At 48.4% G+C, this 14145-nt stretch overlaps 1 protein-coding gene across 4 annotated transcripts in view; it reads right to left on the bottom strand.

Annotated features, from left to right (window-relative positions):
• Positions 1–298: 298 nt before the first annotated feature.
• Positions 299–14145, bottom strand: part of LOC118212869 (ankyrin-1-like) — an 80223-nt gene continuing 66376 nt past the window's right edge. For 3 of the 4 annotated variants that reach the window (XM_035391298.1, XM_035391297.1, XM_035391299.1), the window contains 8 exons: positions 13769–13843; positions 13238–13369; positions 12931–13083; positions 6818–7346; positions 6242–6482; positions 5553–5633; positions 4734–4825; positions 299–4432 (listed from right to left, as the gene is read on the bottom strand). In XM_035391298.1, the coding sequence (XP_035247189.1) occupies positions 4757–4825; positions 5553–5633; positions 6242–6482; positions 6818–7346; positions 12931–13083; positions 13238–13369; positions 13769–13843 (1280 nt within the window). In that variant the 3' untranslated portion in view covers positions 299–4432; positions 4734–4756. The remainder of the gene's footprint in view (positions 4433–4733; positions 4826–5552; positions 5634–6241; positions 6483–6817; positions 7347–12930; positions 13084–13237; positions 13370–13768; positions 13844–14145) is intronic. The other variant, XM_035391300.1, reaches the window with a different exon arrangement.

The following is a 14145-nucleotide window of genomic DNA, read 5'->3' as shown; positions in this document are numbered from 1 at the left end:
TGTGTCATTTTCTGAGGATTATGGGAATTGTTGTTTGGAAATATCATAGAGTAGAGTGAGTTATACTCACTCAAAAAAAAATTATCAGCCTACGTAACATTCAGCGGTAAAAATGACATATGCTGCATCAAAACTTAATAAACTTAAGTTCTTTAATGCATTATTAAACGAATTAATACCATGGATATACAAGCACAAATTCACACATCACAATCTCTCTCTCTCTCTCTCTCTCGCTCTCTCTCTATCTCTCTCTCACACACACACACACAGACGTGAATAGTACCAAAAACATTCAGACATTTCATCGTTTTCTTTATTAATTTCTGTAAATGGTTTGAGCTGGTGTACAGGGTAAATGATTTATACATATCTTCATGTCAGACTGACTCTGATGAAAAGGCTTGTATATATATATTTCTTTTTTCTCTCTCCAGAACAATAAAAAAAGAAGTTAAAATACCAACACAGCCTGTATGTTTCCCATGTTGAGGGCATTTCCATATTTTCTAACTAAGATGCTAAAAGTACATCCATAACATAACTATAAGGGTGCATAGCATTCTAATTAAATAGATTTTTTTCATATATTTATACATATATTTATATTACAAACATTTTTCTGTGCATGTGCGCAGTTGCATTCCTTAGTATATAGTAATATGATATTGCGTTAATAATGTCATTAATCCATTCTAAAGGAGTATAGGTCATCTCTAGTTTTTGCAACAGTTAATATTCTCTATGAACATTTTTTTCATGTATCTTATGTTTGATGTCCTTTATTTTTAGTGTACTTGTGCACTTTTAAAACGTGGAGAAACCATTGATTCCCACCCACCCCTACCCACCTCTGTCTTTGCTGACTAATTTACCCCTCAGCTTATTACACTGTGCGGTCTCGATTCCTTAGTTGGATTCGAGAGCAAACTGCAACACCAGGACAAGCAAGACCCAGCCCCTTTTTTTCTGTACAACTCTGCAAATGAAATGAAGTGCTCAGTTTTGACGTAGATCAGAGAGCCGTAATGCAGCCCAGCCGTCGGAGAGCTCCGGCTAGCCTCGCGCTCGCCCGCTGCCTTCGCATGAAACGCGCGATCACCGCCGCCCACCGAATCCTAACCCCCCCTGCCCTCCAGCCTCCGCACCCCGCCTAGCACCACCCACTCAAAACGCTGCGCGTGGAGAGCTCAGCTCTCCGCTCGGCTGGGCTCCCGCGAACACTCTCGTTTGCCCTGAGCAGCGGTGTCTGAAATAAACTCGGAGCGTGGCGCGATGACAGACAGCGTGTGTGAATGAGTGGGCTCCCCCAGTGTGTTTTTAGAACTCCAGCTCCCAGCACCCCAACAAAGCCACACCCTGCGACCGAACCCCCAGCGACACCCCCCTCCTCCCTGCGCCGCCCGCCCAGAGGAGGAACGCACTCTACATTCATGGTCACTCTCTCAGTCCCTCATTCGGACATTCAGCGCATGTACACTAACAACAAATAAATGACATTTCTTTGCACCCGTCGGTATGACATCACTTTTTAAAGAATATATTCATATGATCATCTGTGAATATATATATTCTTGTGCAACATTCATATAGTACATCTCTATGTGCCATATCTTAAAATGTACAATACATCTGAAAATACTTCAATCAGAGTCATAGGATTTAATACTGCGGTTTTCTTAGGTAATTTCTTGAGGACAGGTTGTACTCAGACCTCCTGTCCCCAAGCTGTTGCATTTATATAATTGCAGCACAGTAGATATGCTACACCAGGCGGCCACCAGAGGACGACATTGAAACATTATTTCAAGTATGGTCTGGACACCACTAACGCTGCTGTGGCTGGAGTCAATGTCAGCAGCACACACGCACACACGCACACACGCGTGCACACGCAAACACACACACACACACACACACACACACACACAGGTTCCTGCACTTTGCACCTCTCTGACCACTGAGCTGCACAGTAATACAGAACTGCTCTCACACTCACTGCCTGGGAATACTGAGAAAGCACTGAGCTCCCCCCAGTCTACCCATATGAACTGGTTTATCCACCAATGTTTAACCGAGTCAGTACAATCCATTATGTGGAGGGCAATGAGATTTAAATGGGAAGACGTGAGTTCACTGCTGCTAAAAAAAACCTGATGGCCCAACACGAGAGACTAAACATTTCACTGTTTTTCAGAAATACAAGACATTAAGGCTTAAAACAATATCGATAGTACAGAAGTGACAACCTGATTAAGTAATACATGAGCATATTGTCAGGATTACACACTTGCGTTTTGGCGAAAGACAACTGAAAGACCAATTCATACGCACAGACATGCACACACGTATGCACACACGTTCACAGAGTGGATTTATAATTGCAGTCCACCTGAATGTTTTTGCGGTTCTTTCGTAAAAACTGACGGCAAAAAAAAAGAAAAAACGTCAGGGGCATCGTGGGTCACGGAACTCTGAAATCAACGCGAGCGTTCTACGAGGGGTGCCTGTCTTGACGTGTGAATTTGAGCGCGTGAGTGAGCGAGCGCGTGGACGTTCGGGTACGGCCGTGACTGTGCGTATGTGTATACGTGTCTATGTGTGCATGTGTGTGTTGAGAGCAGGCCGCAGGGAGTGTGAGAAGGTGTGTGTTTATTTCACAGTAATGGGGTCAGTCTTACAGTGGGTTGTCACAGTGCTGGCTGTTAGCCACACTCCTGAGCTGAGAGAATAGGGTCGCCAGGTTAGCGGGAACAGTGAAGCTGAACATTTGACATATGGTTGTGCAATGGGAGCAACCGAGGGCTACAGCTGCGCAGATGGGAATGAGGAGGGCTACAACTGCGCAGACAGGAATGAGGAGGTCTGGAACTGCGCAGACAGGAATGAGGGGGGCTACAACTGCCCAGACGAGAATGAGGAGGCCTGGAACTGCGCAGACGGGAATGAGGAAGGCTACAACTGTGCAGACGGGAATGAGGGGGACCACAACTGCGCAGACAGGAATGAGGGTGGCTGCGCAGACAGGAATGAGGGTGGCTGCGCAGACAGAAATGAGGGGGGCTACGCAGATGGCAATGAGGGTGGCTACAACTGCGCAGATGGGAATGAGGGGGGCTACAACTGCGCAGATGGGAATGAGGGGGGCTACAACTGCGCAGATGGGAATGAGGGGGGCTACAACTGCGCAGACAGGAATGAGGGGGGCTACAACTGCGCAGATGGGAATGAGGGGGCTACAACTGCGCAGACGGGAACGAGGAGAAAAAGCATATGGTGCTACCATTGTGTAATTGAGTTACAAGAGGTGTAGAAGGGGATGTAGATGGTTGGTCTTCTCTAGCAGACACTCAACTCCTCCAGCAAAGTGATTCGCTGATTGCTACAGCAAACAGATGGCCAATTCCTGTACCAGTTGGTAACAGTAGTTCAAAATGCTACATCACTGTTTCTTCTGAATATTCATGAAGTCAAAGTCAGACTTTGCTCCCACGCCAGTACTGTCCTTGGCCACGGCCTTCGTGAATATTCATGAGGAATCAAACTGGAACTTTTCAAGTCAGAGGCAGAACTTTGAATTATAGGAATACTGAGCTGACCATCTTGTTAGAATCTGTTATACACTGCACATGCCCTCTCCAAAGGCCCGCCCACTTCCTAGGAGATGGGTTCAAACACAATCACCCTCGTACGCAATCCCAGCATGCACCTGTGCAGTCAGCCTCAGCCCCCGCCCCCCCCACTCCTCGCCCCGCTTTCCGAGCCGACCCAGAGTCAGAAACCGGTCGGCGAGAAAAAGACCGCCCCACGGCTCAAAGGATCACAAGCGTTGGAGCGTAGCGTACGGTGCGCCAATCGGGTACGGCGGTGTCGCCCAGACACTTCCCAGACACCCCTCCGGCATTAACGGGACGCCAACATACCGCGAATGATTAGGGAGAAAAAAAAAGGACTGTTGCTTTGTTTCAGACAGAAGATCCCCCCTCCCGTCTGCACACCCCTTCAGTCAGTAGATTACGACAGGACATGCACCAGCAATTCGGCATGCTTATACAGAGAACAGGAAGCACTTTTTTGTTGCATTTTTTTTTTGTTTGTTTGTTTGTTTGTTTTCGTCTGTTTTATAGAAAAAAAAAGAAAAAATTCATGCCTCTAATCTAATAACCGTTTTTCGTTTTTTTTTTTTTAAAAAGGTAACAAAACTACGAGTGGATCCACGGAGTGGGACTTGTCCCCCCCCACCCCCACCCCGCGTTCACTGTGGGCAGGTTGCTATTTCGGAAGCGGTTTGTTGTTGCCGTGGTTGCGTGATTTGTTTTGTTTTTTTGTCTCATAGTTTTTTTTTTCTTCTTTTTTCCTTCTCTTCTTCTCCGCCCCTTTGCTCCTCGGTCCCTCGGTCACGTGACGGTGGTTTGGCAGTGGATGGCCGATTCTGGAGGGAGAGGGAGAGGTGACGTTTGAGAGAGCGGGAGAGACGGGGATGTCAGTGTCCTTTTTTTTTTACGGACCGGAGCTGGTCCGGATAAAAGTGCCTGAGTTCAACCGGGGCCAGTAAAGTGAGCATCACCCAAAGGGATGAAGGTAAAAACATCCACCAGTCATTCTGCTTGTGTGTCTGAGGCCCGCTCTGTCTGTTTTTCCAGTGACCTTGGGGATGCTCTTATTGTACATTTCTCCGGATAAAACCCTCTACCAAATAAATGCAATGTAACGTCTGTGTGTCTGTCCCGTACCTGTAGGCATGGGTCCGTCTGTCTCACTGCTTTACTCTCCTCAGACTGCCTTTCTTCGCTGTCTGAGTTACTTTCTTCACAACGGCATCCGGCTTTAGCACGGAGGGAGGGAGGGAAGGGAGGGGAGCGAGAGTGGTACAGATGGAGAGGGGGAGGGAGGGACATGAAGAAAGAGGGAGAGAGGGAGGTAAACAGAGGAAGCCACAGGGCAGACAGGAGGGGTAAGTGGAATTAGACCATTAGAGTTCAGTTTCCAGATACTCAGAAACGAGGTCACAGGGACAATCTGATAGGCGGGCGGAGTGGGGAGCCTCTGTGTGCAGTGGAGACAAGGTCAAAGGGCAAGGCAGTGCATACTGATATGCTGCACAGATGACTTTAATGAGAATGGGGTCAAAGGTCAAATAATAATGCGTGTTTGCGTACATGCGTGTGCGTGTGTGTTTATGTGTACGTGTGTGTGCTTGCACGTGTGTGTGTGTGTGTGTTTGCACGCATGTGTATATGTGTTTGTGTGTGTGTGTATGTGCGCGTGTGCGGTGTGTGTGCGTGCGTTTGCATGTGTGTGTGTGTGTGTGTGTGTGTGTATGTGCGCGCGTGCGGTGTGTGTGCGTGCGTTTGCTGTGTGTGTGTATGCGTGTGTATGCGTGTGTATGCGCGCGCGTGCGGTGTGTATGTGTGTGTATGCGTGTGTGTGCGTGCGTTTGCTGTGTGTGTGTACGCGCGCGCGTGCGGTGTGTGTGCGGTGTGTATGCGTGCGTTTGCTGTGTGTGTGTGTATGCGTGTGTATGCGCGCGTGTGGTGGGTAGGAGTGCTGACCTTCTTACTGACGCTGTGTCCGTGTTCATCAGTCGGTTCCTCTCTCTCATGGTCCCCAGGGAGGTCGTGCCCATCGTCACCCTACAACAGCCACACGAATCGCTGAACACACTGCAGCGTTACCGCGGCGATGCACAGTACTGATCAGGGTTGGGATCAAGGCTTAGAAGGCTGATCTGAGACCAGTTGCCTTGGTTAGAGGTTAATGGGCTGTTAGGATCAAGACTGGATAAGCTGATTAAAATTATTATTATTTTTTTTAGTTTTGTAAGTCACTCTGGATAAGAGTATTTGCTCAATGCCTGTAATGTAATGTGATGATCAGAAAGAAGTTCTCCAGGGAGAGACTAATGATGAGGGTTTGGATCAAGCTAGTCTGTATCTCTAGAAGATTTGAAAAAGATATTACAGCTCGTGAGATTTATTCCTGAAGTTTGACTGGTTCCGGCAAGGTTTAGCCAGCGTTGTGTTACTAGATCTGCTTGAAACAAGATGGAGCCCCAAGGTCTTCATGACCTTTTTTTCTTGGCCCAGTATTGAGGTTCTGAATCTCAAGAGACTAACCTGGTTAAATAAAATAACATTTCATGACAATACATCAACCCAGTCAGGTTTACAGGATCATGAGGTCACAAGCCCAGGGAGGTGGGCTGGAGGAGAGGTAACAGCGCCCCCTGCTGGAAACCCACCTGCCCGCTCCATCGCTCCTGATCCCAGCCTCGTAGCTCCGCCCCCCGGTTTGAGAAGGCCAGCCCCTTCTCGAAGGGCAGGGTGCCGCGGACGCGCCCGTGCAGCATCTGGGAGTGGCCCGCGTCCCGCACCGGCTGCTGAAGCTCCTCCTCCGCCCCGCCGCGCTCTGATGACATCACGGAGTCTGCCGCCTGCCAGGTCTGCTCCAGCAGGTACGGCTGGAAGGCGCTGGCTCCGACCCTGGGGTGGGAGAGGGAGAGTGGGCGGAGTCAACAGGAGTGACAGCAAAGGAGCCAATGGGAAGCCGAGCAGCGCAAAATGCAGTGTAGATATTCAGTGTAAAATACAGTGTAATTCAGTGTAAATATTCAGTATAAAATTCACACTGTCAATGTAGATATTCAGCATAAAATACACACTCAGTGTAGATATTGAGTGTAAAATGCACAGTGTAGATATTCGGTATAAAATGCAGTGTAATTCAGTGTAGATATTCAGTATAAAATGCACACTGTCAGTATAGATATTCAGTGTAAAAATCACACTGTCAGTGTAGATCACCTGCACGGTCTCACCTGTCTTGACGAGACTCGGTGTTCTGACTCATCTGGGCGTGGTCCTGCTGCCGTCCTGCAACGAAAGAAAGCCCTTCCTCTGAGCCCCGCCCTCCTTCTCCTCCTCCTCCACCTCCTCCTCTGGCTCCGTCCGCCGCCGCCGCCTCCGCCCCCCTGACCTCCGACCTCTGACCCGCCTCCTCGCCGCCGTCGTCCTCCTCCTCCAGCTCCATGATGGAGCCGCTCATGCCGCTCGCCCCGCTGCTGGGCCGGCCCAGGCTCCCGCTGGGGGGCCCCAGGGGGCCCTCCGAGTCGTCGGCGTTGCTGCACTCCAGCGAGGAGTCCTCCACCGTCACCAGGGACGGGCTGGCCCCCGAGGGCCACACCTGCACCTCGGACATCTCCATGAGCGTGTCTTCCTCGGTGGTGGCGATGGGGGCGCAGTCCAGGCTGGACACCTCCTGCCAGTAGGGCTCCGCCCCCAGCGGGGAGGGCAGGCTGTACTGCATGGAGGCCGGGGACAGCAGCTCCTCCTGGACCAGCCCGTAACCTGGAGACGGCGACACACAGAGAGGCTCGCTCACACCCCGCGCCCCTGAGCCGGCCCCGCCCGGAGGGGACGGGAGGGAGGGGGGAGAGGAGATTTGGGGGGGGGGGGGAGGAGGGTAGTTGGGGTGGTAGAAACAGCAGCCGCAGTTGTCTGTGGGGAGATATACTGCAGAAGCAGTGCTTGAGCAGGAAGAATTTTTTTTTTTTGGGGGGTGGGGTTTGCAAGCCATAGCATTTATTATCAGCCATCAAAGCAGCAGCAATGCAGAGAGAGAGAGAGAGAGAGAGAGAGAGAGAGAGAGAGAAACAGAAGAGATTCTCGAAGGATCAAGAATACAACAAAAATCGCTTTATGCTGCAATCGAATCGCTGTAATCCACTGTATGCTGTAAAGGCAACAGGTTACTATTTCACATACATACACACACTCACATGTGCACAAACATACTTACACATACACATACATCTGCACACACACACACGTGTGAACACATACACACACACACACACTGTCACATGCACATCTTATTAACCATTAACCCAGAAGCTATAAACTGTATCTGCTCTGTGCAAATAAATAAGACACAAAATTACAAGAACTGCGGTAACAAATGCAAGCAGGGAATCTCTCAGCAGATCGATCTATAGCTAGTGTTTTGCGTGTGTGCGTGTGTGTGTGTGTGTGTGTGCACGTGCGTGTGTGTGTTATTGTGTGCGTGTGCGTGTGTGCATGTGGATGTGTGTGCGTGCTATCCCTGTTTGTGTGCATGTGCATGTGTGTGTCTGTGGATTTGTGTGAATATGTATGTGAGTGTTCTCACATATTCAGTAATGTGAAAGATGATGTGCATATCCCCGTACAGGGTTTAGGGATTGCAGTGACAAATCCACCACAGCCATGGGATAATCCCGACAGTAAATTTCACAGCACACAAAGGACAGCCGCATCCTGTTCCTATCCACAGAGGGCTTCCAGAAATGATCCTTCTTAAATTTCTGTTGCCATGTCGACAGCCACATTATCACATTCGTGTTTGACAGTTGTATGATATAGCCAACAGCACAGTTCAGCCAGTTGTTTTACTTCACAAGAGTCATTAAAACAAGTTTTTCAACCAAATTTCTGTCCATCCGTCCGCCTGTCCGTCCGTCTGTCTGTCTACCTGCCAGTTTGTCTGTCTGCCTGTCCATCTGCCTGTCTGTCTGTCTGCCTGCCAGCCTGTCTGTCTACCTGCCTGTCTGTCTGTCTGCCTGCCAGCCTGTCTGTCTGTCTACCTGCCTGTCTCTCTGTCTGCCTGCCAGCCTGTCTGTCTGTCTGTCTACCTGCCTGTTTGTCTGTCTGTCTGCCAGCCTGTCTGTCTACCTGCCCGTTTGTCTGTCTGTCTGTCTGCCTGCTTGCCTGCCTGTCTGTCTGGCTGTCTGTCTGTCTGTCTGGTGGCTATTGGGGGGCTGGCTGACGGGGTGGGGTTAATGTGGGGAGGACACAGTTTGATGTGTGGAATGAATGACTGGAGAGAGAGATGGAAGACGTATAAAGTATAATGAATAATGAATAACAGTTTCACTGCCCCACCTGCTACTGACACACAGACTCTCTCACAGAGGTACAGATTAGCCACAGAGAAAGGAGTTCACACAAACACACACACAGACAGACACTCCCACAGACACAGACACAGATTAGCCAAAGAGAAAGGCTGTACACAAACATACACACAGACAATCCCACAGAGGTACAGATTAGCCAAAGAGAAAGGCTGTACACAAACATACACACAGACAATCCCACAGAGGTACAGATTAGCCAAAGAGAAAGGCTTTACACAAACACACTCACACACAGAGCTCACAAATACATACACAAAACATACTCACAAACGTGTGCAAAAACACACACAGCACAATATAGAGAAATATACAATACAACACTGCAATACACACAAAAGCACACACACAAATCTGTAACTAGATATCGAAACACGCAAACACACACACAGGCACTCACATACTTGCACGCACACACATACACACACTCGCACAGACACTTACACACACAAATACACTCACACAGACACTTACACACACACATACACTCACACAGACACACACACTTGCACAGATACACACACACACTAGCACACAGACACACACACACACACACACACACAAATATAGACCACAGATAGAGTTGGAAAACAGCAGAACGCTGTTCCCAGTTGATGATGTCACAAAGCGTGACATCAGCACAACAGCACTCTGGTCAACCACTTAACAAAAAAACCACAGAGAAACATCAAACATCATATTCACTATAAGAGAGATACTACGTGGTTAAAGTACAAGACTTAAATTTAAGGTTTCACCCCCCACTCCCAAAGAAAAAAAACATGCCATGCACCAGCCAACCACCAGGCCAGGATCATTACCATGCTCTCTCATTCGCATGCAACACATTTCCTCCAATCACCGAGCTCTCCTACAAGACCATGCCCCTTTCCAGAAAACCACACCCCCAGCCCCCATGCAGTTCTCATCATGGCACAAGCAGGACAGAGACAGGCAGCGGGCACATACACACAGGCACAGGTAGCAGGTAAGAGGGCAGGAAGTGGACAGAGAGCGAGAGAGAGAGAGAGCAAGAGAGAGAGAGTTCCCCCCAGCTGCCCCCACAGGTTGGAAAATAAAGATGACAAAGAGGAGGGCGAGAGGAGGGCCAGAGGAGGTCAACATGAGGTCGGCATGAGGTCGGAGGTCAGAGGTCGAGGAGGACAGTTGTGAGGAGGAAGAGGAGGAGGAAGGCGACCGGGCTGCAGATGACATGTCCAGAGAAACAAAGAGAGAGGGGAGTCATAGGAACAACTACGGTGGCCCACCACGGAAAAAAACTGTAGAACACTAACAAAACTCAGCGGCAAGCTGTCCTGTACTCTCATAGATCTCAAACACACACACACACTCTCTCTCTTTCTCTCTCTCTCTCTCTCACTCTCTCTCTCACACACACACTCACAAGCACAACTCTACTACACACAAACAGATGCATACATGCTCAAACAATGTTATTTATTTGCTTAGCAAAGAGCCTTATCCAGAAAAACTTACACTGCTTTCCGCCCCCCACCCCCAAACACACACACACACACACACACAGTCTTACACGCACATGCACGTACAGAGGAAAATGCAATTATTTGGCTACTTATAAAACTCTAAAACCAATCATCAGGTGTTTTGAAAACAGCCAGTAGATGAAAGTTAAAGGTGAACCCCAGAGGGAAAGGGCTGAGACAGTCAGTGTGCTGCAGAGTGACTGCAGGAAGGCCACCGAAAGCTCAGGGCCTTCAGGACAGAGTGGATCTAAAGGCATTTACATCCACGCGAAGTCTTCAAAGCGAAGCAGGCCAGTATTCTGGGGTGCGGCTTCAACATTGTACAAACAATACGACGTTGACGCTGCGCCCAGAATACTGGTGTGCTTTCGTTAAGAATATGCGTGGATATACACAGTTGGCCTACTTTCGCATAAAGTTTAAGATGCAACTGTGCGCAACGAGGTCTGTGGATTTTTCCGACTGTGTTGTTATATTTTTGGAAAGAGACTGCTGTTGAGTTTTTCCAAATGTGATTTTTTTGCCGCTTTGAGTGCCACACACCTCGGCCCTGTGGAGGGTCAGTTGTGTCGGGGTGAGCGGATATCTAGAAAACACAGAAAATCTCGGCCAAACTATTTGGATGGACAGACAGCGCTACAGGAAAGTGGAAATATAGCTTTGGTTCATTTTTATGTGAACCGCACCTTTAAATAGGAATGCAGTCAGGCTGCCGCAGGAAATATCACATCATTATTCATATTTTAAAAATAACTGACGCTTTGCGCAGGTTGCACTACATTTCCAGGTCACGAGTGAAGTGTAAACAGAACTTAACAATCACTCTGCAGGACAATGAAGTAGTACTGGCTTAATTAAGATCCATCTGCACCAAAGATATGAACCAGGGGTATGTACTACCCATTACATTGCATTACAGGTACTTTGCAGACGCTCTTTTACAGAGCGACATACACAACTTTTTATATAGCATTTACACTGTATCCATTCATACAGCTGGATATATACTGAAGTAATGCAGGTTAAGTACCTTGCTCAAGGGTAGAACGGCAGTGTTCTACCTGGGAATCAAACCTGTGACCTTTAGGTTACAAAACCAACCACAGCCAAAGTTCACATCTTTTTAAGATGCCTCAAATAAGAGCTACAGCCATACCTTGAGCCAGCACCGCAAGTTTGTCGTTGTAAATCTCATTTGGTCTCATTATTTTATCATGAACAGCCCATTCTCATATTTCACAACCTTTCTGACAAGACCCATGCAGTTACGCAAAATACTGACAGGCAGTGTGAAGAATTCCATGCTCCACACACAAGGGAATACCACTTCATACATTAGCAAAACTCCCTCACATGCCAACTGCCAACCTGGAGGCACAACTATGCAACCCCCCTCGCAAACTTTCATTTATTAGAACCCGTAGCCCCATATGGGGGGGGGAGTAGGACAGACCAATTATACAGCTGGATATATACTGAAGCAATGCAGGTTAAGTACCTTTCTCAAGGGTACAACAGGAAATGATGTGCCATTGGCAGTGTCCTACCGGGGAATAGAACCTTTAGGTTACAAGACCACCTGCTTAACCATTACACTACACTGCCGCCCCACTGCCGACATGGAGCTGGATGCTCTCCAATAGGCAAATGTCACGCCTAGACGGGCTGTCGGTTCTGCTCTTGCAACTGTTTTAGCTGGAAATGCACAGAACCTTTTTCTACACATTTACATGCGCAGTGTAGCGATAGTGCCCAGACACGGTAACGGCAGCCAAACCGAGCACCCCACCATATTGGCAGCCTTTCCAAGCTGAGTCATCCGATGAGCATCATGCAAAATAATTCTCATATGGTGGAACTTTCTCACATATTATTCAAAGCATATTGCCTTCACATAATTTGCACAAAAACATTTACCAAAAATTCAAACCCTGAGGAGGCTTCAGCTATGGAGAGTGTGCTTTTATTCTGCTTTTTATTTTCACCCTCCACTGATAGCAATTGTTGAGCATTATGTGAATTATGACTAATTGAAAAATAAAAAAGCACTGTTAATTAAATAATATTGCTTCCTCTCATCGTCTTGACCCCATATCAATCTAAATTAAATTAATGTGCATGCATAGTACTCTGCTTCAAAACCTCTTCCTCCCTTGTACTCCTCCACGGCCAGCTGTTAACGTTGGCAAAAAGCAAATCTCAACCAAGATGAGTATATGCTCTAAAACCGAAATAAAACGAGAGAGGAAGAACGGGAAAAAACCAATAGGACAGGTACCCAAGGGGAGAGGTGGATGTGGGAGTCTCGCACCGTTGGAGATCAGAATTCGATTAGTGGTACGTTCCTTACCATAGAGCGTTCTGCAGGAGATAGAATCGAAGGAAAATTCTAAAACCATAGAGTAGCCCGGGTTGAGGTCAGCGTTCTTCCTCACCGCGGACGGCGCGGCGGCGCGGGCGAGCGTGTTTCCTTACCGTTGATCACGCCGGGGGCCAGGTGATCGCGGTCGGCGTGCCGCCGGGCCCCCTCCTCCAGGAGCCCCGCCCCCGGCTGCGACCCCTGACCTTCCAGCGAGGTGACGATGTCCGTGCGGTCGATGTTCCTCAGGGCTCCGTACAGACTCTCCACTGGATTAGGGAAGCACAGAGAGAGAGAGAGAGAGGGGGGGGATGAGGTGAGGCGGGGGAGCAGTTAACGGTAAACTAAAAGCGGGGAGGCATATGTGGTGTGGGGGGGGGGTTTGGGTGGGTAGGGATGGGGGGGTAGGGTGGGGGTACTTACTCTTGGCTCTCTTGCCCTCCCTGGTGGCCCAAAGGTTGAGCAGGGCGGAGCTCTGATCCAGCAGGGAGTTGGGATTCTCCACCCGAATCCTGTTGATGTCATCGACACTAAACTGAAGCTCTCGAGCTAGCTCTGTAAAGGGAGAGAGAGAGAGAGACAGAGAGAGAGAGAGAGAGAGAGAGAGATAGAGATACTGTGATGCGTGAGACTTGTCGTGACATCAGCATTACGTTCCTGCGGCAGGGCAATGGTATTAGGGACTGCACCAAGATTCAAGCTGGTTAAAACAATTGCAGTATTCCAGAAGAAATCCCAGTTCCCTTCGCAACATTGTACTAGATCTGTCCCCCTCAGTGAGCATCAAGAAGAATACATTACGATAAGGACAAGGAGAGCTATTTACGGTATATACCAGTAAGCAATAACAATAATTTTAATCCAAATGACCCAGATTGTAGGGCTGCACCAAAAAGTGCACAGAAACCGTGAGTGATGAATTGGTGCAGACTCCCCGCAGGTTACCAGGCTTACCTGCCCAGCTCAATCCCAGCTGTTCGGATATCAGAGATATCTTTATTTCTGTCCTCTCCATTGCGTTCAGCGAGGCTGAAGAGACACACGGGCACACAAAGACAAACTGAGTCAGGAACAGTAAGCACTGACTCCCAACTCCAACATGATCAAACTACTGCAAACCCCACCTCCATCTACGAAACAGCTATCTCTATCGACTTGATAGCTTTAAGGCCACCATTTAGTGAGATAGCATAATAAAACTAGCATGTTCAAAAAATTATATCCTGACACGCTAATGAGCACGTATCTGGTATATTGTAAACACTAGAATTTCACTCCTCAGATGGAAAACCAGAGACTCAGGACAATGTGTTCAATCCACAAACTGAGTA

This window comes from Anguilla anguilla, chromosome 14, assembly GCF_013347855.1.
Source record: "Anguilla anguilla isolate fAngAng1 chromosome 14, fAngAng1.pri, whole genome shotgun sequence".
NCBI classification, from domain to species: domain Eukaryota; kingdom Metazoa; phylum Chordata; class Actinopteri; order Anguilliformes; family Anguillidae; genus Anguilla; species Anguilla anguilla.
The sequence above is the reverse complement of the archived record's forward strand: the minus strand, read 5'-3'. Positions and strand labels throughout refer to the sequence as shown.